Below are 25,041 nucleotides of genomic sequence, written 5' to 3' on the forward strand. Positions count from 1 at the left end.
AGCATTCATCACACGTCTACCCTTTCACCCAGGAGTGGCCAAGTCCCCGAGGGACACCAGCAGGCCAGGTTTCCAGGCTGTCCCGGCTTCACCACAGGTGTCTCTGTTGACTGAGCCACCTGTGCTGAAGCAGGAATATCCTTGCTGGTGTCTGCTGTCCCAGGGTTCCCCGTGACGTGAGTGCGGCGTGCCCACGGGGGGTTATTGTTCCTGGTTAGACTGCGCATGGAGCGCCGGACATGATCTCTCCTGTGAGGAAACTGCACAGGACGACTCTCCCGTTTCCTGAGAAATAGCCACTGCAGTCACATGACCGCACCGTGCCGGAGGGGCCAGGGTACCGCGACCTCTCCGGCACTCAAAGGGTTAACAAGCAATCCCTCCTAGGGCCAAAGTGGACTAATCCCAGTGACACGTTGTTGGGGTCTGAATTTACACATATCTGACACCAATAAGTATTTGTTAAGGTTAGACTTGAGAGGCGTCATGTCACTGGGCGCGCCATGTCACTGGGCGCGCCATGTCACTGGGCGCGCCATGTCACTGGGCGCGCCATGTCACTGGGCGCGCCATGTCACTGGGCGCGCCATGTCACTGGGCGCGCCATGTCACTGGGCGCGCCATGTCACTGGGCGCGCCATGTCACTGGGCGCGCCATGTCACTGGGCGCGTCATGTCACTGGGCGCGTCATGTCACTGGGCGCGTCATGTCACTGGGCGCGTCATGTCACTGGGCGCGTCATGTCACTGGGCGCGTCATGTCACTGGGCGCGTCATGTCACTGGGCGCGTCATGTCACTGGGCGCGTCATGTCACTGGGCGCGTCATGTCACTGGGCGCGTCATGTCACTGGGCGCGCCATGTCACTGGGCGCGTCATGTCACTGGGCGCGCCATGTCACTGGCCGCGTCATGTCACTGGGCGCGCCATGTCACTGGGCGCGTCATGTCACTGGGCGCGTCATGTCACTGGGCGCGTCATGTCGCTGGGCGCGCCATGTCGCTGGGCGCGCCATGTCGCTGGGCGCGCCATGTCGCTGGGCGCGCCATGTCGCTGGGCGCGTCATGTCGCTGGGCGCGTCATGTCGCTGGGCGCGTCATGTCGCTGGGCGCGTCATGTCGCTGGGCGCGCCATGTCGCTGGGCGCGCCATGTCGCTGGGCGCGCCATGTCGCTGGGCGCGCCATGTCGCTGGGCGCGTCATGTCGCTGGGCGCGTCATGTCGCTGGGCGCGTCATGTCGCTGGGCGCGTCATGTCGCTGGGCGCGTCATGTCACTGGGCGCGTCATGTCACTGGGCGCGTCATGTCACTGGGCGCGTCATGTCACTGGGCGCGTCATGTCACTGGGCGCGTCATGTCACTGGGCGCGTCATGTCACTGGGCGCGTCATGTCACTGGGCGCGTCATGTCACTGGGCGCGTCATGTCCCTGGGCGCGCCATGTCGCTGGGCGCGCCATGTCGCTGGGCGCGTCATGTCGCTGGGCGCGCCATGTCGCTGGGCGCGTCATGTCGCTGGGCGCGTCATGTCGCTGGGCGCGTCATGTCGCTGGGCGCGTCATGTCGCTGGGCGCGTCATGTCGCTGGGCGCGTCATGTCGCTGGGCGCGTCATGTCGCTGGGCGCGTCATGTCACTGGGCGCGTCATGTCACTGGGCGCGTCATGTCACTGGGCGCGTCATGTCACTGGGCGCGTCATGTCACTGGGCGCGTCATGTCACTGGGCGCGTCATGTCACTGGGCGCGTCATGTCACTGGGCGCGTCATGTCCCTGGGCGCGTCATGTCCCTGGGCGCGTCATGTCACTGTTTGTAATCAGCAAGTGCTTGTGCAGCCAGAGTCCCCCTCACCACCTCTCCTTATCTCTGATAAGGGGAAAGAAAGCACTTGATTGACAAACATTTCCCCATTCAGAGGTCCCTAAAAAATTCATTAGCCGACCCTGTGGGATTGCACCTTTCCTGGGGCTGCAGCTCTCCCTCTGGGGCTGCTGCCAGTAGATCTATGATACCAGATTACTGATTTTTAAGGCTTCACTGCTACAATATCAAGGGGCTTATTATATGGATGTAGCATTGGGCACCCCTGTCTTTTGCTTATTTTATATCCGCTGAAGCAGCGCACCCAGCTTTTTTCCATCTTACCTCCCTGCTATAGAATATGCCCCTTTATCTCATTAATCTGCCGGCCCTGCTGCGGTAAGAGGGATAAACTCAACCAGCCACTCGGCAAAGGAATAGACACGTTGTCCCGTCTTCTGTTTATTCAACCGCGCTGTGATTCGCTAGGACTGAACCCACATGACCGGATGACACAGGACTTAACCCTCGCAATGCCCGCCTTTATCTTCTTGTATTTTCTAGGGGATCATACAAAAATCAGCTTGAATACGCGCAACGTATTCATAGAGTGCACTGCAACCGATGGGACAAAGGTAAGAAACCCAACATGAACGCCTTTGCAGTGCGGTGGCAGTAACGGAAGATTTGCCGTTACAAGATCAATCCTGAGCCGTCTTTCTCTCGTAGGCTAAAATAGTCCTGGACATCATGGTCACCATGTTCAGCGAATACTGCAGCGAGCCCTTCACGTGAGTACAATGTGATGGACGTCTGCGTGTGACCTTGAACTGTGACCCACCCTGGCATAAGTGGCTTGTAACTTTGCTCTTTAAGTCGCTTTCTAACACGGGAGGACCAGACGTAATTTTTTCCCGTTGGAAGGTCAGGCTTTAATAAGGGAATAGCTGTGTGATTGTAATACATCTGTAGCACTTGGATTGTACATTTATATTCCGGTACCTGAAATGGGGGTTTTCATGTGACAATGTGCATGGGCCCAAAGGCTGCATAGTGAAGACTTTACAATCTAGTTTACACACCGGTTCTGCTTGATCTTGAAATGCCGTTGACACAATATTACAAAATAAACTAATTTAATTCATTAAACTTTGACATGAACCGCAAAAGAACATGATCTGGCACAGGGGCGGCCAACGCCAGTCCTAAAGATCTACCAACAGGTCAGGTTTTCAGGATATCCCAGCTTCAGCACAGGTGGCTCAATCAGAGGCTCAGTCAATGACTGAGCCTCTGATTGAGCCACCTGTGCTGAAGCAGGGACTTATTGAGCCACCTGTGCTGAAGCAGGGATATCCTGAAAACCTGACCTGTTGGTGGCCCTTGAGGACTGCATTGGCCACCCTGATCTGGCATAGATACGAGAGCCTGAGCAGGTATTGTATGTAACAGCTATTAGTGAATCTAGCGTTGTTATATTTTGTACATTGATCTCCTGATAAATGATTATTTTGGGTACATTCTATGTGCTTGATCCTTTTTAAGTCTCGTTTCCACATTGTGTGGTCGCGAATATACAGACTTCCTCTATTTTGAATTCCCTTTCCTGTGTTTTCCCTTTTTTAGTGTTGAGGCGGCTGAGGTTATTTACCCAGACGGAAAGTGCTGCATTTACCCGGTGAGGAGACTCTCTATACATGCATCAACTGTACATTAACGCAGAAATACTTCTTTATTTCTTATTTGTATATGGAAAGCGTGTGACATTGTATAATTCTACATACTTACCTAAGCTGGCAATCCTTTTGGTGCTCCTGTTATAAATCTGTCAAAATCCTCATTGTGTGACTAACATAATGGCCGCCTTTTAAGTGTCAATCAATCCTTCAGTCAGTGTAACTTAGCAGCTACAATGTATACTGATATTACTAAGGTAACGTTATCTATTGTTACAGTTTGCAGCTCAAACTGCTGGGAACATTGGCAACAAATTATCACAAACAGGAAAGTGTTGCAAAGATCTTCCCCTGCTCAGGAGGTGGGCTAAAGCCCGCTATAGAAATTAAACAGCCACTATATAGTACTACAGAACTGATTTAAAAACCCCATAAGATGTCGCACGTTTGTGCTGCTTTACGCGCCGTCAGAACTGCGTTAATGGTCACTGCAGTGTGACGCTCCTTCCTCTGAGCCGTGGGAAAGATCCGTTTGCCACGGCTCAGGAAAGATGTAGCCACGACTTTCCAATCGCCAGCAATCCACCCACCACTGTTTGCGTGGGAATATCCACTGTGCCAAACCACGTTCTGTGCCTGTGTTCCCATCGTTAATTAATACATAGGTACAAGACATGCACCTGTCTGGCAGTGAAGGGGTTAAGAGCACCAGGCTCTTGAGGAAAGTAATCTCTGCCCCAGTGTAAGCCGCGTGGCGCAAGACCGTGTCACTGCGCCCATTAGTGTCACTGACTGCGAGGTTTGACATGACGTCATTGGAACAAATTGACACAATTACGCCGGGCGTCATATAATCTTCTTCTTTGTGACCCCAGTGCCACGTTAACGGGCGCTGATACTTTGTCTCTGGACATGCGTTCTGTATTTCCATGTATTTGGGACACATTGGGGCAGGGGGGGGGGTCTTATGGTGGGTGCTGGGTGTCAAGAAGATGATTAGCTCTCTTACACCACTGGTGCTCAACTCCAGTCCTCAACAGGTCGGGTTTTAAGGATATCCCTGCTTCAGCACAGGTGGCTCAATCCATCCCTACACCAGTTCAGGTGGTTTAATCAGTCCGTGCTTCAGTACAGGTGGCTCAGTCGAAACTGAGCCACCTGTGCTGAAGCTGGGATAACCTTAAAACCGGACCTGTTGGGGGAGTCTTGACGACTGGAGTTAAACACCCCTGTTTTACAGTGGAGAACAAGTGCACATCCCATGGCACAAAAGTGCTTTCACTTTATCCGCGGGTATCTCATAGTTTTGGGTGTAAATGATAACATTTCCTTCCCAGTTCCATCAGTCCCAACTTGACTTTCTTTCCCTTCCATCACTTGCTTTTATCGGAGGTATATAGTATCGTGGTATATAGTATCGTGGTATATAGTATCGTGGTTTGGTGTAGGGAAAAGAGAAGCAGAGGGTGGGGTAAAAAAAAGATATTCAAATCAAGTTTCAGCTAAGAGAGTGGTTCACATTTTAAATAGTTCAAGTTGGCACCTGTATGTAGGGCATATAGCAAAATTACCAAGATGTGGCTATTGATCCTTGAAACATCTCTATTAAAACTATCATTTCAATTAGTGGAATATAAACATTTGGTTATTGATGCAGGGAAACTGCCGCCTTCGTCTGCCACACGCCCCCTCTGCCCTTTGCCACACACTGTTTGCCCCAGTGTGTATTTCTTTCCTGACACGGAGTCCCCGTTTCTATGTCTCCTGGGCCACCAGTTGTGAAACCCAGAACTAAGATATAAGGCAATTTTAAGAGAGGAACAAATAATACGAAAATTCAACCATATTTTGCATACAGTAAATGTCCCGAGCTAGTTGGCATTGAAATTAAAATCTAAAAGGTTGAATAAAATAAGACTAAGCCATTTAGCTCACTTACTTTTAAAAGGGATTAATTGTTTTATTATTATTATTTGAATTGTAGGAACTGGCGTACAGGAAAGAAACTCTAATTGCTGAGAAAATGAACAGCAAAATCGGAATCAGGTAAGAGATGCAGAAATCATCCCGTCTGGCCTCCGCACCAGAGGAGAGTAACCGCCGGCAGGGGGATCTCACAGCCCTGATACTGCAGTGTGATCCGCGGTGTAGGGATCTCACAGCCCTGATACTGCAGTGTGATCCGCGGTGTAGTGATCTCAGAGCCCTGATACTGCAGTGTGATCCGCGGTGTAGGGATCTCACAGCCCCGATACTGCAGTGTGATCCGCGGTGTAGGGATCTCACAGCCCCGATACTGCAGTGTGATCCGCGGTGTAGGGATCTCACAGCCCCGATACTGCAGTGTGATCCGCGGTGTAGTGATCTCAGAGCCCTGATACTGCAGTGTGATCCGCGGTGTAGGGATCTCACAGCCCCGATACTGCAGTGTGATCCGCGGTGTAGCGATCTCACAGCCCTGATACTGCAGTGTGATCCGCGGTGTAGGGATCTCACAGCCCTGATACTGCAGTGTGATCCGCGGTGTAGGGATCTCACAGCCCTGATACTGCAGTGTGATCCGCGGTGTAGGGATCTCACAGCCCCGATACTGCAGTGTGATCCGCGGTGTAGCGATCTCACAGCCCTGATACTGCAGTGTGATCCGCGGTGTAGGGATCTCACAGCCCCGATACTGCAGTGTGATCCGCGGTGTAGTGATCTCAGAGCCCTGATACTGCAGTGTGATCCGCGGTGTAGGGATCTCACAGCCCTGATACTGCAGTGTGATCCGCGGTGTAGGGATCTCACAGCCCCGATACTGCAGTGTGATCCGCGGTGTAGGGATCTCACAGCCCTGATACTGCAGTGTGATCCGCGGTGTAGGGATCTCACAGCCCCGATACTGCAGTGTGATCCGCGGTGTAGCGATCTCACAGCCCCGATACTGCAGTGTGATCCGCGGTGTAGCGATCTCAGAGCCCTGATACTGCAGTGTGATCCGCGGTGTAGGGATCTCACAGCCCTGATACTGCAGTGTGATCCGCGGTGTAGGGATCTCACAGCCCTGATACTGCAGTGTGATCCGCGGTGTAGGGATCTCACAGCCCTGATACTGCAGTGTGATCCGCGGTGTAGGGATCTCACAGCCCCGATACTGCAGTGTGATCCGCGGTGTAGCGATCTCACAGCCCTGATACTGCAGTGTGATCCGCGGTGTAGGGATCTCACAGCCCCGATACTGCAGTGTAATCCGCGGTGTAGGGATCTCACAGCCCTGATACTGCAGTGTGATCCGCGGTGTAGGGATCTCACAGCCCTGATACTGCAGTGTGATCCGCGGTGTAGTGATCTCAGAGCCCTGATACTGCAGTGTGATCCGCGGTGTAGGGATCTCACAGCCCTGATACTGCAGTGTGATCCGCGGTGTAGTGATCTCAGAGCCCTGATACTGCAGTGTGATCCGCGGTGTAGGGATCTCACAGCCCTGATACTGCAGTGTGATCCGCGGTGTAGCGATCTCACAGCCCCGATACTGCAGTGGGATCCGCGGTGTAGGGATCTCAGAGCCCTGATACTGCAGTGTGATCCGCGGTGTAGTGATCTCAGAGCCCTGATACTGCAGTGTGATCCGCGGTGTAGGGATCTCACAGCCCTGATACTGCAGTGGGATCCGCGGTGTAGCGATCTCACAGCCCTGATACTGCAGTGTGATCCGCGGTGTAGTGATCTCAGAGCCCTGATACTGCAGTGTGATCCGCGGTGTAGGGATCTCACAGCCCCGATACTGCAGTGTGATCCGCGGTGTAGGGATCTCACAGCCCCGATACTGCGGTGTAGGGATCTCAGAGCCCTGATACTGCAGTGTGATCCGCGGTGTAGGGATCTCACAGCCCCGATACTGCAGTGTGATCCGCGGTGTAGCGATCTCACAGCCCCGATACTGCAGTGTGATCCGCGGTGTAGTGATCTCAGAGCCCTGATACTGCAGTGTGATCCGTGGTGTAGTGATCTCACAGCCCCGATACTGCAGTGGGATCCGCGGTGTAGGGATCTCAGAGCCCTGATACTGCAGTGTGATCCGCGGTGTAGTGATCTCAGAGCCCTGATACTGCAGTGTGATCCGCGGTGTAGAGATCTCACAGCCCTGATACTGCAGTGGGATCCGCGGTGTAGCGATCTCACAGCCCTGATACTGCAGTGTGATCCGCGGTGTAGTGATCTCAGAGCCCTGATACTGCAGTGTGATCCGCGGTGTAGGGATCTCACAGCCCCGATACTGCAGTGTGATCCGCGGTGTAGGGATCTCACAGCCCCGATACTGCAGTGTGATCCGCGGTGTAGGGATCTCAGAGCCCTGATACTGCAGTGTGATCCGCGGTGTAGGGATCTCACAGCCCCGATACTGCAGTGTGATCCGCGGTGTAGTGATCTCACAGCCCCGATACTGCAGTGTGATCCGCGGTGTAGGGATCTCACAGCCCTGATACTGCAGTGGGATCCGCGGTGTAGCGATCTCACAGCCCTGATACTGCAGTGTGATCCGCGGTGTAGTGATCTCAGAGCCCTGATACTGCAGTGTGATCCGCGGTGTAGGGATCTCACAGCCCCGATACTGCAGTGTGATCCGCGGTGTAGGGATCTCACAGCCCCGATACTGCAGTGTGATCCGCGGTGTAGGGATCTCAGAGCCCTGATACTGCAGTGTGATCCGCGGTGTAGGGATCTCACAGCCCCGATACTGCAGTGTGATCCGCGGTGTAGCGATCTCACAGCCCCGATACTGCAGTGTGATCCGCGGTGTAGTGATCTCAGAGCCCTGATACTGCAGTGTGATCCGTGGTGTAGTGATCTCACAGCCCCGATACTGCAGTGTGATCCGCGGTGTAGGGATCTCACAGCCCCGATACTGCAGTGTGATCCGCGGTGTAGGGATCTCACAGCCCTGATACTGCAGTGTGATCCGCGGTGTAGGGATCTCACAGCCCCGATACTGCAGTGTGATCCGCGGTGTAGGGATCTCACAGCCCCGATACTGCAGTGTGATCCGCGGTGTAGGGATCTCACAGCCCCGATACTGCAGTGTGATCCGCGATGTAGGGATCTCACAGCCCCGATACTGCAGTGTGATCCGCGGTGTAGGGATCTCACAGCCCTGATACTGCAGTGTGATCGCCGGCGTGGGGATCTCACAGCCCCGATAATGCAGTGTGATCCGCGGTGTAGTGATCTCTCAGCCCTGATACTGCAGTGTGATCCGCGGTGTAGGGATCTCACAGCCCCGATACTGCAGTGGGATCCGCGGTGTAGGGATCTCACAGCCCTGATACTGCAGTGTGATCCGCGGTGTAGGGATCTCACAGCCCTGATACTGCAGTGTGATCCGCGGTGTAGGGATCTCACAGCCCTGATACTGCAGTGTGATCCGCGGTGTAGCGATCTCACAGCCCCGATACTGCAGTGTGATCCGCGGTGTAGGGATCTCACAGCCCTGATACTGCAGTGTGATCCGCGGTGTAGCGATCTCACAGCCCCGATACTGCAGTGTGATCCGCGGTGTAGGGATCTCACAGCCCCGATACTGCAGTGTGATCCGCGGTGTAGCGATCTCACAGCCCCGATACTGCAGTGTGATCCGCGGTGTAGTGATCTCACAGCCCTGATACTGCAGTGTGATCCGCGGTGTAGGGATCTCACAGCCCCGATACTGCAGTGTGATCCGCGGTGTAGCGATCTCACAGCCCCGATACTGCAGTGTGATCCGTGGTGTAGCGATCTCACAGCCCCGATACTGCAGTGTGATCCGTGGTGTAGCGATCTCACAGCCCCGATACTGCAGTGTGATCCGAGGTGTAGGGATCTCACAGCCCTGATACTGCAGTGGGATCCGCGGTGTAGGGATCTCACAGCCCCGATACTGCAGTGTGATCCGCGGTGTAGGGATCTCACAGCCCTGATACTGCAGTGTGATCGCCGGCGTGGGGATCTCACAGCCCCGATACTGCAGTGTGATCCGCGGTGTAGGGATCTCACAGCCCCGATACTGCAGTGTGATCCGCGGTGTAGGGATCTCAGAGCCCCGATACTGCAGTGTGATCCGCGGTGTAGGGATCTCACAGCCCTGATACTGCAGTGTGATCCGCGGTGTAGGGATCTCACAGCCCCGATACTGCAGTGTGATCCGCGGTGTAGGGATCTCAGAGCCCTGATACTGCAGTGTGATCCGCGGTGTAGGGATCTCACAGCCCCGATACTGCAGTGTGATCCGCGGTGTAGCGATCTCACAGCCCCGATACTGCAGTGTGATCCGCGGTGTAGTGATCTCAGAGCCCTGATACTGCAGTGTGATCCGTGGTGTAGTGATCTCACAGCCCCGATACTGCAGTGGGATCCGCGGTGTAGGGATCTCAGAGCCCTGATACTGCAGTGTGATCCGCGGTGTAGTGATCTCAGAGCCCTGATACTGCAGTGTGATCCGCGGTGTAGGGATCTCACAGCCCTGATACTGCAGTGGGATCCGCGGTGTAGCGATCTCACAGCCCTGATACTGCAGTGTGATCCGCGGTGTAGTGATCTCAGAGCCCTGATACTGCAGTGTGATCCGCGGTGTAGGGATCTCACAGCCCCGATACTGCAGTGTGATCCGCGGTGTAGGGATCTCACAGCCCCGATACTGCAGTGTGATCCGCGGTGTAGGGATCTCAGAGCCCTGATACTGCAGTGTGATCCGCGGTGTAGGGATCTCACAGCCCCGATACTGCAGTGTGATCCGCGGTGTAGTGATCTCACAGCCCCGATACTGCAGTGTGATCCGCGGTGTAGGGATCTCACAGCCCTGATACTGCAGTGGGATCCGCGGTGTAGCGATCTCACAGCCCTGATACTGCAGTGTGATCCGCGGTGTAGTGATCTCAGAGCCCTGATACTGCAGTGTGATCCGCGGTGTAGGGATCTCACAGCCCCGATACTGCAGTGTGATCCGCGGTGTAGGGATCTCACAGCCCCGATACTGCAGTGTGATCCGCGGTGTAGGGATCTCAGAGCCCTGATACTGCAGTGTGATCCGCGGTGTAGGGATCTCACAGCCCCGATACTGCAGTGTGATCCGCGGTGTAGCGATCTCACAGCCCCGATACTGCAGTGTGATCCGCGGTGTAGTGATCTCAGAGCCCTGATACTGCAGTGTGATCCGTGGTGTAGTGATCTCACAGCCCCGATACTGCAGTGTGATCCGCGGTGTAGGGATCTCACAGCCCCGATACTGCAGTGTGATCCGCGGTGTAGGGATCTCACAGCCCTGATACTGCAGTGTGATCCGCGGTGTAGGGATCTCACAGCCCCGATACTGCAGTGTGATCCGCGGTGTAGGGATCTCACAGCCCCGATACTGCAGTGTGATCCGCGGTGTAGGGATCTCACAGCCCCGATACTGCAGTGTGATCCGCGATGTAGGGATCTCACAGCCCCGATACTGCAGTGTGATCCGCGGTGTAGGGATCTCACAGCCCTGATACTGCAGTGTGATCGCCGGCGTGGGGATCTCACAGCCCCGATAATGCAGTGTGATCCGCGGTGTAGTGATCTCTCAGCCCTGATACTGCAGTGTGATCCGCGGTGTAGGGATCTCACAGCCCCGATACTGCAGTGGGATCCGCGGTGTAGGGATCTCACAGCCCTGATACTGCAGTGTGATCCGCGGTGTAGGGATCTCACAGCCCTGATACTGCAGTGTGATCCGCGGTGTAGGGATCTCACAGCCCTGATACTGCAGTGTGATCCGCGGTGTAGCGATCTCACAGCCCCGATACTGCAGTGTGATCCGCGGTGTAGGGATCTCACAGCCCTGATACTGCAGTGTGATCCGCGGTGTAGCGATCTCACAGCCCCGATACTGCAGTGTGATCCGCGGTGTAGGGATCTCACAGCCCCGATACTGCAGTGTGATCCGCGGTGTAGCGATCTCACAGCCCCGATACTGCAGTGTGATCCGCGGTGTAGTGATCTCACAGCCCTGATACTGCAGTGTGATCCGCGGTGTAGGGATCTCACAGCCCCGATACTGCAGTGTGATCCGCGGTGTAGCGATCTCACAGCCCCGATACTGCAGTGTGATCCGTGGTGTAGCGATCTCACAGCCCCGATACTGCAGTGTGATCCGTGGTGTAGCGATCTCACAGCCCCGATACTGCAGTGTGATCCGAGGTGTAGGGATCTCACAGCCCTGATACTGCAGTGGGATCCGCGGTGTAGGGATCTCACAGCCCCGATACTGCAGTGTGATCCGCGGTGTAGGGATCTCACAGCCCTGATACTGCAGTGTGATCGCCGGCGTGGGGATCTCACAGCCCCGATACTGCAGTGTGATCCGCGGTGTAGGGATCTCACAGCCCCGATACTGCAGTGTGATCCGCGGTGTAGGGATCTCACAGCCCCGATACTGCAGTGTGATCCGCGGTGTAGGGATCTCACAACCCCGATACTGCAGTGTGATCCGCGGTGTAGTGATCTCACAGCCCCGATACTGCAGTGTGATCCGCGGTGTAGGGATCTCACAGCCCTGATACTGCAGTGTGATCCGCGGTGTAGTGATCTCACAGCCCCGATACTGCAGTGTGATCCGCGGTGTAGGGATCTCACAGCCCTGATACTGCAGTGTGATCCGCGGTGTAGGGATCTCACAGCCCCGATACTGCAGTGTGATCCACGGTGTAGCGATCTCACAGCCCCGATACTGCAGTGGGATCCGCGGTGTAGGGATCTCACAGCCCTGATACTGCAGTGGGATCCGCGGTGTAGCGATCTCACAGCCCCGATACTGCAGTGGGATCCGCGGTGTAGTGATCTCACAGCCCCGATACTGCAGTGGGATCCGCGGTGTAGGGATCTCACAGCCCTGATACTGCAGTGGGATCCGCGGTGTAGCGATCTCACAGCCCCGATACTGCAGTGTGATCCGCGGTGTAGGGATCTCACAGCCCCGATACTGCAGTGTGATCCGCGGTGTAGCGATCTCACAGCCCCGATACTGCAGTGGGATCCGCGGTGTAGTGATCTCACAGCCCCGATACTGCAGTGGGATCCGCGGTGTAGGGATCTCACAGCCCTGATACTGCAGTGTGATCCGCGGTGTAGGGATCTCACAGCCCCGATACTGCAGTGTGATCCGCGGTGTAGGGATCTCACAGCCCTGATACTGCAGTGGGATCCGCGGTGTAGCGATCTCACAGCCCCGATACTGCAGTGTGATCCGCGGTGTAGCGATCTCACAGCCCCGATACTGCAGTGGGATCCGCGGTGTAGTGATCTCACAGCCCCGATACTGCAGTGGGATCCGCGGTGTAGGGATCTCACAGCCCTGATACTGCAGTGTGATCCGCGGTGTAGGGATCTCACAGCCCCGATACTGCAGTGTGATCCGCGGTGTAGGGATCTCACAGCCCCGATACTGCAGTGGGATCCGCGGTGTAGGGATCTCACAGCCCTGATACTGCAGTGGGATCCGCTGTGTAGCGAACTCACAGCCCCGATACTGCAGTGGGATCCGCGGTGTAGTGATCTCACAGCCCCGATACTGCAGTGGGATCCGCGGTGTAGGGATCTCACAGCCCTGATACTGCAGTGGGATCCGCGGTGTAGCGATCTCACAGCCCCGATACTGCAGTGTGATCCGCGGTGTAGCGATCTCACAGCCCCGATACTGCAGTGGGATCCGCGGTGTAGTGATCTCACAGCCCCGATACTGCAGTGTGATCCGCGGTGTAGGGATCTCACAGCCCCGATACTGCAGTGTGATCCGCGGTGTAGGGATCTCACAGCCCCGATACTGCAGTGGGATCCGCGGTGTAGGGATCTCACAGCCCTGATACTGCAGTGTGATCCGCGGTGTAGGGATCTCACAGCCCCGATACTGCAGTGTGATCCGCGGTGTAGGGATCTCACAGCCCCGATACTGCAGTGTGATCCGAGGTGTAGGGATCTCACAGCCCCGATACTGCAGTGTGATCCGCGGTGTAGTGATCTCACAGCCCCGATACTGCAGTGGGATCCGCGGTGTAGGGATCTCACAGCCCCGATACTGCAGTGGGATCCGCGGTGTAGGGATCTCACAGCCCCGATACTGCAGTGTGATCCGTGGTGTAGGGATCTCACAGCCCCGATACTGCAGTGTGATCCGCGGTGTAGGGATCTCACAGCCCCGATACTGCAGTGGGATCCGCGGTGTAGGGATCTCACAGCCCCGATACTGCAGTGGGATCCGCGGTGTAGCGATCTCACAGCCCCGATACTGCAGTGGGATCCGCGGTGTAGGGATCTCACAGCCCCGATACTGCAGTGGGATCCGCGGTGTAGGGATCTCACAGCCCTGATACTGCAGTGGGATCCGCGGTGTAGGGATCTCACAGCCCCGATACTGCAGTGGGATCCGCGGTGTAGGGATCTCACAGCCCTGATACTGCAGTGGGATCCGCGGTGTAGGGATCTCACAGCCCTGATACTGCAGTGGGATCCGCGGTGTAGGGATCTCACAGCCCCGATACTGCAGTGGGATCCGCGGTGTAGGGATCTCACAGCCCTGATACTGCAGTGGGATCCGCGGTGTAGCGATCTCACAGCCCCGATACTGCAGTGGAGCCGGAGCGTTACTATTGGACAGCCGGGGAGGAGCTGGCTGTCCTATAGTAACGCTCCTGCTCCGGTCAAATGTTACCCGGCTCCCACCGGCCCCAGTTGTGATAGAATGTTTTCCGCTGCTCCCAGCGGCTCAACAATGACGTCCTCTTCTGCCACGGCCACCACAATGTCTGCCGCTGCTCCCACGATGCCGCTGTGGTCCTCCGCAGCAGTCTTCCTCACCCGCCGCCGGCTGCAGGTATGTGTTCTGCTGCTCTGCTCCTGCCGTTCTCCAAGAGGAGGACCGAGGGAGCAGAGCAGAACGGAAATTACCCGGCACCGGGTCCCAGCCCCTGGTGTCGGTTCCGGGAAATTTCCGGGTTTCGGAAAAAGTACCGGGTAATTTCCGGGTACTCGGTACATCACTACGGCAAAGTGATCGCCAGTGTAGTGATCACACAGCCCCGATTCGGCCCTTCTTTCCTTTTCCGAACGCGATCTTGGCCACGGAGGTCAAATGTCATGATCTCCTCTAGAAACAAGCAAGAAGACCATATCGTCGGAGCAACGTTCTAATTCCATGTGGGTGCAGAGCCATGTGATATTGTGCAGATGTCACAGGGAATACAAATGGTTATTAGTGGCCAAGCTTAAAACAGCGGTGTTAGGAGGGGTTGAGATGAGTAGCACAAACTGTATCATGGGTGCACTGAGATTGTGTTTTACTTCCAGCAGTGTTCTGGGTCAGTGATTGTCGGCCGGCGCTCCACTGCAAAGGCAGCAGTCTACTCATCGCTGGTTTATTACTTCCTTTCAGAGATCTTTTTACCCTTTTTATCACGCTGTTTTTATTTTTAAAATCCACTGCTCTGTTCAGGAAAAATAAGCTTTTGAAATATTAAGTATGTGCGAGGTCAAAATGGCATTCTTCCCAAAGCCCAGTGCAGTGCAGAGGTTACCATGGCTAACTCACACATTACAGCGCTGTGACACATAAATATAGTCCTTTTGAGGTGTAGGATAACGTGCGTAAAGACCAGGACATATTAAGGCGCAGGGGCGGCCAACCGAAGCCCTCAAGAGCCACCAACAGGCCAGGTTTTAAGGATATCCCTGCTTCAGCACAGGTCATTGGCTGAGCCAATGATTGAGCCACCTGTGCTGAAGCAGGGATATCCTTAATACATGACCTGTTGGTGGCTCTTGCGGCTGGAGTTGGCCGCCCCTGTGGTAAGGGGTGAAGATCCCAACATTGTATGAGGGAAACTCCTGCAGGCTTCTGGGGGAATTGCTGCTTTTACGCCAATTTAATGCCGTTTTGCCAGAGTTCCCAGACGCGCCTTTTCCGGTCTTGCTAGAGATCCACGTATTGGGCCGTAACCGTGGCAGTATTACACACCTTGTACACGGGAGAGCCTGCCTAGGTATACTGCATCGTGAGGCCGCCAGCAGTAATGGGAGCACCGCTGGGGTGTGTGACCTTGTTTAATGACTGACCGGATGCCAGACTAATCAGCAATGCTGGGAGATCGGCGTACAATAACAGAGGGACTGGTGGCGGTCATTAACCCATTCACTGCCAGCAGGACCGCCCACATGTTGCACAATGCGGTGCAGGCACCTCTGGCAGGGTATGGGGTTAATACGTCTCTCACGCTGCATTTAATGTGCAGTGGCCCCCCGCCCTCCCAGGAACGGCATCTTTACATTTCTGGAGGTGATTATTTGAATAATACAGGATTGGTTTGGGTCACCTTGAACTGCGTCGAGAAGAACATGACGCGATGCGAATGGTGCCTCTGGATTTGGTAGTTGTTGGTGGTCACCTTGTTCTATCTCAGGTCACCTACCCTCGGAGAAGAGGAGTCGGGCATTGCACCTTTAAGACCATTTGTTTTACCCAGTTTGAAGGAGACTAGAAAGCTGCTGAGGGTAATGTGTGCAGAGGTTGTGCACTCCAACCACTTTATTTCACCATTGAATTGCATCAGCAGTTTGTCACTATGCAATACAGCATTCTGCTGCTTGTGTTGTAACCTCAATCTACAGGGAGGGCTCACGAGTCATGGTCCTTCTGCCTGGGACCGGCTGTTGCTCCTCTGTATTTGGAGAGAGACGAGTCAGGATATGCCCTGCAGAGGGTCCCTCGGTTATCCTTTTCCGGGTGCCGCAGACGGAAGGGATGTATGAGAGAAGTAGTGGGGGAATCGATGAGGCAGCAGCTCCTTAAAAATTGAAACTCGCCAGCAAGTAGAAAAATAAAAAATGTTTATTAGACTGCATAAAATGTACAAAAACACGAACTGGAAGCTCTCCTCCGACGCGTCTCGCACCCCTAGGGATGTATGGCCCATCAAGACTGTGACACGGTAACGCTGCAGTGACCGGCACGGACTGCCTTCTGTGACCTTGCCATCCTACGGTTACATTTGTTCCAGTTTGCGATACCTTTTTATGCAGGAAAGACGTAGTCGCGTGTGAGCTACCGATGGCTCTCTGTTCTCTTCCTCAGCAGACAATGTACAAGTATATCCTTGAACGCCATTGAAAAATATTATAACCTGTAATATACCTATACTTTTCCTAGGCTAATATGGCTACTTGATTTCTAATCTATACTATACTTACCCTATAGTTTATAGGGCCAGTCGTGTGTGTGTGTGTGTGTGTGTGTGTGTGTGTGTGTGTGTGTGTGTGTGTGTGTGTGTGTGTGTGTGTGTGTGTGTGTGTGTGTGTGTGTGTGTGTGTGTGTGTGTGTCCGTCCCATGCCAGTGGACCAGATAGACTCCATATTGGTCCCCTCTCATTATCACCTTGTGCAGAGGTCCTCTCTGTCTCCATGAGGCCGTTCTCTCGGGAGCGCGCATTATTTCTGGTTATGGATGACCACGTTCTATGTTCCATTTGAGAGACGTGACTAGATGCTGCTCTCCTTCCCTCCACTCAGCGAGACTCCGTCCAGCCTGGCCAAGCTTCTCACGCGCATGTGCCTGAAGTCCCAAGTGCTGGAGGACGGGAAGCAGATCGAAATCGAGATCCCGCCAACACGGTCGGACATCATCCACGCCTGCGACATTGTAGAGGACGCGGCCATCGCTTTTGGCTTCAATAACATCCAGAGGACCATTCCCAGGACCTACACCATAGCGAATCAGGTGAGAATAAAAAATTTTCCCCCCACTATAGCGGTCAAGCAGGGTCTTTGGACCCAAGAACCCAGGGTCATCAATACTGCGCACATTTATCGATCAGTACTAGCATTAAAAAAATTATTGTAAATCACCAAGACGCAGTTCCTCCTATTGTTTGTGTTTTTTTTGCCCTCTGTGGAGCGCCAGGTTTCCGATATACTTAACACTGAAGGTAGCACCGGACGGACACACACACACACACACACACACACACACACGTTTGAATTTCACGCAAGCCAATAGGAAGCTGCAACGTCCTCTGTCGCGGATTCCTGCTCGCCCGAGTGACCATGATTTTAAATAACCAGGATGTACCGGCGGCAGCTTTCCCGGCAAGTATCTGGGAAACCAGGCGGTCCCCAGAGGTGAAGTGAATGCGGTTCAACTCCGAGGACCCGTCCATCGGGGGGGTGGGAAGGGGGCACTGCTTTACAAAACCCTAGTGACCTAAAGTCCCACATTGTGACCCCTCCAATATATCAACCTTTACATTACAGCTGGGAACTCTGTATCAACTCATCACAGGAGAAACTAATTACATCCCAGTCATACGCCGGCTTTATTGTTCCCACTGCACAAGAAATCCAGGAGTCCAGTAGATAATGTCTGTGGGCCTCCTGGTTCTGATTCTGTTAAAATATCAAATATACCCCATTACTTTCAGTCTGATGGTCCCATCATGTAAAAATCGCCTGTGTTGCTGTGTATCTGTGACCGAATAACACGCACATGCGGAGGACTTATTGTTATACAAAACACACAATCTGTTGTAATGTAACTCCCGGCTGCATTAGCAGATAATGGGGGGGGGGGGGTGAAGTGTCTCTGTTATACCCGTTTGCCAAAAGTCCTCGCATCATTGAAACGAGTGTCAGCGCGCACTATGCGACGCGTTTCTGGGCGTCATTGAATGTGTATTCTTCTTATTTTTTTTAACAGTGAAGTGTTAAAAAGAGCAGGAAGTCTTCTACATCCGTGCGCCCCACTCAGCCCTTGCAAGCTCGCAACCTAAACCCACCGCGCCATATATATTTGTGTCAACAGCAGCGCTGCTGGGATTGTGGCCTCATGTATACAACAAAAGACAAAAAGACCCAGAGCTACACCCAATATGACACATTATATAGTTAAATACTTATCTGTCTTCTCATAAGTGAGAGTTATTTAGCCAAAGTATTTCTAAGCTTGTAACCATGCCACGGTATTCCCCTATTTACAGGTGCTAACACTATCTGCACACGTTTGGCCAAAGAATTTGACTAAATGAGCCTTATGAGCAGAAAGATGTATTTAACTATATAATTTGGCATATTTCGGATGTAGCATTGGGGCTTTTTGTCTTGTTGTAAACATCTCTACTCCTCCTAAAAACAAAGGTTGTCCGACATGAATTCCGTTGTAGTGCCCGACTCGTCTTATTACATTGTCTTCAATATGTCTGATTAAAACCAGATGATCTGCAGAATGGGTTCATTAGACTTGTCCTCCTAGTGGCAAATAGTTTTATTGCCCTGCACACGTCGACACCTGCTCTCAGCGAAGCTAACTAGACTCTGAGCAAATGCCGTGGGAAGTTGATTAACCGCTGGTGCGTTTTCCGATCACCGTGCAGTTTCCAAACGGAAATCCCACATTTCTGATGCTTTCTGAAGATACATCTGTTCTTAATATGTGGCTTTAGGACGGGGCAAAGCATTTTACTAGTGTCCTCCGCTGTCAGGGAAATGAACCAATCTCTGCGCCAAGAGCAGTTTCAGATAGTCACTTTATTTCCCAGAATCCTTGGCTGCAGTGGAAGCACTATGCTAAGAGATAATGGGGAAGGGCAGGGTTGCAGGCCTGTCTGAGAGACGTGAATGTGCTCACACGGGGTACTTTTATTTGCTGTATTCAGAATTTGGTCCTGGAAATCTAACTGCTGTAAATATAAATATATTCTGATTACGGTGACTCACGGCCTGGGAGCCGTTGTCCGTACAATGTATCGTGTCCCATAGCGGGGGCACCGTGACTTTAATAGAGTGCAGCCGTCTTCCCTGAGCTGGAGAGGATTTTAATCCCATTTATTTGAATGGAGCTCATCTCTTCGCCACCACGGGGGCAGTGGCTTCTTACTTAATATGGGCCTCCGTGTTTCTGCCCATTTCCTCTCTCTCCAGCTCCCGCTGAACAAGCTGACAGAACTGCTTCGTCAGGACCTGGCCGCAGCCGGATTCACAGAAGCCCTCACATTTGCACTGGTATGTCTCTCTCTGTCTCTCTCTCTCTCTGTCTCTCTCTCTGTCTCTCTCTGTTTCTCTCTGTCTCTCTCATTCTCACCCGCCTGTCCCATCCTTACCTCTCTCTTTCCGCTCTCCTCTTTCCGCTCTCCTCTTTCCGCTCTCCTCTCTCCGCTCTCCTCTTTCCGCTCTCCTCTCTCCGCTTTCCTCTCTCCGCTTTCCTCTCTCTTTTCTTTCTCTCCCCTAATTTTTGATGCTGTCTCTATGCTCTTTATGGGAGAGAACCTGGTTTAATGTAACATTATTGTCCTTTGAAGATGCACCGTTACTGTAGGGTCACTGAAGTGATTTATCAGAGCTAAGTGGATCTGGGCTTTGTATGGTTGCTGCCCCCCCTGCCTGTTCCCCCTTGCTCTCGTGCCCCCCTTACCTTGTTTTCCGGGGTCACGTGTCCCCACCGCGTCATTTGACGTTGCGTTTCCATGACGACAGGCATGTGGCGTCACAGCAACTTCTGAATCCTGGTAAGTGAGTTGCAGAGGCCTCATGGGATCCCCGGCATTTAATTTAAATGCCTCTGGGAATAGCGCGGGGCCTCTACAACCACCCGCGCCCCCTCAAAAATCCCGCGCACCCCTTCATTAGATTATAATTATTATTTGATATATTATGATTTATATTTTAATATTGATGTATCAATATGCAATACTGCTGCATTAATTACCTTTCACATTTGGGCATCAGAACCGAACTCTCTGTATTACATACAAAGAATGTTCTGTGACTATGTGACTATGTGGCTATGTGGCTATGTGGCTATGTGGCTATGTAACTCCGCCTTTGCTACGGGCTACTTAGGGACTGAAGTCTAGCACAGGATGAGCAGGGATTGTAACGGGGAATTGATCACAACAGGAGATCTCTGTAAGATACGTGACCAATCATACTCCAATACCGGGGGGGAATACGCTGCGGTAATACCCGGGGGGAATACGCTGCGGTAATACCCGGGGGGAATACGCTGCGGTAATACCCGGGGGGAATACGCTGCGATAATACCGGGGGGAATACGCTGCGATAATACCCGGGGGGATACGCTGCGGTAATACCCGGGGGGAATACGCTGCGATAATACCCGGGGGGGATACGCTGCGGTAATACCCGGGGGGAATACGCTGCGGTAATACCCGGGGGGAATACGCTGCGATAATACCCGGGGGGATACGCTGCGGTAATACCCGGGGGGAATACGCTGCGATAATACCCGGGGGGAATACGCTGCGATAATACCCGGGGGGATACGCTGCGATAATACCGGGGGGAATACGCTGCGATAATACCCGGGGGGAATACGCTGCGATAATACCCGGGGGGAATACGCTGCGATAATACCCGGGGGGAATACGCTGCGATAATACCCAGGGGGAATACGCTGCGATAATACCCGGGGGGAATACGCTGCGATAATACCCGGGGGGAATACGCTGCGATAATACCCGCAAGGGAATGCAAATGTGTTTAGAGAACCAAATAATGTACATTTTGGGGAAACGCGCAGTAATCCAGGTTGCATTGCTGGTTTTGTTATAGGATTGAAGCAGGCGGTCGCGGACTGAACCCTGTTCATTTCAGCTCTGGGACCCCCCTGCTTCCTGAGATACCTCTATAGGGGTTGCTGGTATCTCTAAAGTTTACATTTCCTGGTCCCGTGGGACACTAGGAAGCCACAAGGGATGACGTCACGGTTTCCTATGGGGCCTCGAGACGTGGGATATTTAAACGCCACCATTTTGTCAGGCACACAAGTTTCCTGTCTGCAGAGATATTGGCACTCCATACGGAGGTAAGTATCTCTGGAAGCAGGGGGTCTTCGGAGCTGAACCCCATTCTTTTCAGCTCCGGAGACCCTCTGCTTCAGTCCTATAACAAAAATAACCCCCACACACAAAACCAAGCAATGTAGCCTTGACTTGCTGCTGTAACCCCTTTATTGCAGAATAAACCTGGCATGCATTACAGATCTTGGTGTCCTGGAAGGGAAGGGGTTAATCACAATTTGTCTCCTACCCCTGTTTTCGTGTGCACGCTCTGCCCCGTTATACTCTGTGTCCGTGACCTGGCCCGTGGTTTTCCTGCAGTGCTCCGTGGAGGATGTCGCTGATAAACTCGGTGTGACCATCTCATCCATCAACGCCGTGCGCATCGCCAATCCCAAAACTGCCGAATTCCAGGTCAGTGCGAGCCCCTGGGCGGCCAGGTCAGTGCGAGCCCCTGGGCGGCCAGGTCAGTGCGAGCCCCTGGGCGGCCAGGTCAGTGCGAGCCCCTGGGCGGCCAGGTCAGTGCGAGCCCCTGGGCGGCCAGGTCAGTGCGAGCCCCTGGGCGGCCAGGTCAGTGCGAGCCCCTGGGCGGCCAGGTCAGTGCGAGCCCCTGGGCGGCCAGGTCAGTGCGAGCCCCTGGGCGGCCAGCTCTCCCTGTGACCGCTGACCAGTCGCTCATTTTAAATTAGAAGGGGCTGGGGCCTGTACAACCGTATGTAAAGTGCTGCATACACTGTCAGTGCTGTATAACATCAATATTAATTAGAAAAAAAGAGAATAGAGAAGCACTGATATATGGGGAATGACTGCTCCTAATGTGTGTGTGTGTGTGTGTGTGTGCGCAATAAATGAGTTCTTCAGTATTAGGTGATACCTTTTTTATTGGACTAACAATTTGTGTCATAGGACAAGCTTTCGGGAGTTCTCCTCTCTTCCTCAGGTCAGCAATACTGATATACAAAGGAATCTCTGGCTAATACAGTGTAGAGAGAGAGAGAGGAAGAAAAAAAAACATATGTACTGTAGATAAGGTAGGGTGTTAAAAGTGTTTGAAGCCAGGGGAGGGTGACAAGGAAAGGTGGGGATGGATGCTGGGGGGGGGGGGGAGGGAGAGAGAGAAAGTGTGGATAAGGATAGAGGCAAGCAGGATAATTACAAACAATTTTGATAGGGTGTGAGAAAACCCATGTCCGCATTAAGTCCTTTGGTTTTGGTGTCAAAGAGTCTTATCATTCTGAGTTCAAATGTTTTCCGTTCTTGGGTGCGTTTAAACATTCCAATAAGGATTTTTATTTTTAAATCATTTATGGAATGATCTGGCTGTGAGAAATTATGTCCCACAGGTGAGCAGTATCTTCCTTCTTCGTGACCGCAAGAATGGGAGGTTTGGGGAAGATTTATTTTAATGTGAAATCCTCTGCCAGCATGGGTTGCAGATCTTTGATTATTTTTCGTATACCCTCTAGGGTAGGGTTGTATGTGGTCACTAGTGGTATGCGTGTGGTAGGTTAGGTTCTTTCTGTCTGTCTGTAGCAGGTTTTCTCGTGGGGCTTTTAGTGCAGATGTAATAGTTTTGGCAATGATCTTTGGTTTGTATCCCTTCTGTCTGAACGATTCGGTCAGGGTTGTGAGATGCCTGTTTCTGTCTTCAGTGTCAGAGCATATGTGGTGGTATCTTATAGCCAGGCTGTGTGGCTGTGTAGCCTGGCCTTGTTTGGTATGAGTGGGATGGAAGCTGGAGTTGTGGAGGTAACTGCGTCTGTCTGTTGGTTTGTTGTATACAGATGTGTGTAGTTTGCCATCTTTCAGTGTAACTGTTGTATCTAGAAAGTTTACTAGGTTTGCCGAATAATCCATTTTGAGTTTAATTGATGGATGGAATGAGTTCAGGAACTCGTGGAATTGTTTTAGGTTTCCTTCACCCTCTGTCCATATTATAAACAGGTCATCAATGTATCTGTAGTATTTGTAGGGTTTGTGGGGGCATGTAGTTAGGAATCTTCAAGATTTGCCATGAAGGATGCAGAGGATGCGACATTAAAAGAAATCTTTCCCAAACCTCCCATTCTTGCGTTCCGGCAACCACCAAACCTCAAACAGAAATTAGTCGGCAGAAAACTTCACAACGAACTTAAAGACACTGATAATGGCACAAAACTGTGTAAACAACACACATTGCAAACATATATGCCAAGATCCCACAGCCAGGGGGGGTAGGGGGGGCAAAGGGCATTGGGAGGGAGGGTAGGGGGGGCAAAGGGCATTGGGAGGGAGGGCAGGGGGAGTAGGGGGGGGAGGGCATTGGGAGGCGGGGGAGGGGGGGGAGTAGGGGGGGAGGGCATTGGGAGGGAGGGCAGGGGGGGAGGGGGGAGGGTAGGGGGGGGCAAAGGGCATTGGGAGGGAGGGCAGGGGGCAAAAGGCATTGGGAGGGGGAGGGCAGGGGGGGATGGAGGGCAGGGGGGAGGGCGGGTAGGGGGGGCAAAGGGCATTGGGAGGGAGGGTAGGGGGGGCAAAGGGCATTGGGAGGGAGGGTAGGGGGGGCAAAGGGCATTGGGAGGGAGGGAGGGCAGGGGGAGTAGGGGGGGGAGGGCATTCAGAGGCGGGGGAGGGGGGGAGGGCATTGGGAGGGAGGGCAGGGGGGGAGGGAGGGGAGAGGGGGGGGAGGAGGTAGGGCAGGGGGGGAGGGAGGGGAGAGGGGGGGAGGAGGTAGGGCAGGGGGGGAGGGAGGGCAGGGGGGTCAAAGGGCATTGGGAGGGAGGGTAGGGGGGGCAAAGGGCATTGGGAGGGAGGGGGAGGGGGGAGGGCATTGGGAGGGAGGGCAGGGGGGGAGTAGGGGGGGGAGGGCATTGGGAGGGAGGGCAGGGGGGGGAGGGCATTGGGAGGGAGGGCAGGGGGGGAGGGAGGGAGGGTAGGGGGGGGGCAAAGGGCATTGGGAGGGAGGGCAGGGGGGGGAGGGCATTTGGAGGGAGGGCAGGGGGGGAGGGGGGAGGGAGGGTAGGGGGGGGCAAAGGGCAAAGGGCATTGGGAGGGAGGGCAGGGGGCAAAAGGCATTGGGAGGGAGGGCAGGGGGCAAAAGGCATTGGGAGGGAGGGCAGGGGGGGCAAAGGGCATTGGGAGGGGGCGGGGGGGGGGCAAAGGGCATTGGGAGGGGGCGGGGGGGCAAAGGGCAGGGAGGGGCGGGGGGGCAAAGGGCAGGGGGGGCAAAGGGCAGGGAGGGGCGGGGGGGGCAAAGGGCAGGGAGGGGTGGGGGGGGGGCAAAGGGCAGGGAGGGGTGGGGGGGGGGGCAAAGGGCAGGGAGGGGCAGGGGGGGCAAAGGGCAGGGAGGGGCGGGGGGGGGCAAAGGGCAGGGAGGGGCGGGGGGGGGCAAAGGGCAGGGAGGGGCGGGGGGGTTGCAAAGGGTAGGGAGGGGCGGGGGGGAGGCAAAGGGCAGGGAGGGGCGGGGGGGAGGCAAAGGGCAGGGAGGGGGGCAAGAGGGCAGGGAGCAAGAGGGCAAAGGGCAGGGGGGCAAAGGGCAGAGGGGCAAAGGGGAAAGGGGCAGGGGAGGGAGGGCAGGGGTAGGGAGGGCAGGTGGAGGGAGGGTAGGGGCAGGGGGAAGGAGGGAGGGCAGGGGGGGAGAGGGAGGGGAGGGAGGAGAGGGGAGAGGGGGGGGAGGAGGTAGGGCAGGGGGGGAGGGAGGGCAGGGGGGGAGAGGGAGGGCAGGGGGGGGAGAGGGAGGGCAGGGGGGGAGGGAGGAGAGGGGAGAGGGGGGGGAGG

General features: G+C 54.3%; 1 protein-coding gene across 1 annotated transcript in view; it reads left to right on the forward strand.

The window, feature by feature from the left end:
• FARSB (phenylalanyl-tRNA synthetase subunit beta) overlaps positions 1 to 25,041 on the forward strand; it is a 76,937-nt gene that overhangs the window by 17,867 nt on the left and 34,029 nt on the right. The window contains exons 8-14 of the mRNA XM_075569680.1: positions 2,360 to 2,430; positions 2,525 to 2,586; positions 3,422 to 3,473; positions 5,456 to 5,517; positions 17,009 to 17,216; positions 19,412 to 19,492; positions 21,610 to 21,702. Coding sequence (XP_075425795.1) covers positions 2,360 to 2,430; positions 2,525 to 2,586; positions 3,422 to 3,473; positions 5,456 to 5,517; positions 17,009 to 17,216; positions 19,412 to 19,492; positions 21,610 to 21,702 — 629 coding nt within the window. The remainder of the gene's footprint in view (positions 1 to 2,359; positions 2,431 to 2,524; positions 2,587 to 3,421; positions 3,474 to 5,455; positions 5,518 to 17,008; positions 17,217 to 19,411; positions 19,493 to 21,609; positions 21,703 to 25,041) is intronic.

Source organism: Ascaphus truei, chromosome 14 (genome assembly GCF_040206685.1).
Source record: "Ascaphus truei isolate aAscTru1 chromosome 14, aAscTru1.hap1, whole genome shotgun sequence".
Lineage (NCBI taxonomy): Eukaryota > Metazoa > Chordata > Amphibia > Anura > Ascaphidae > Ascaphus > Ascaphus truei.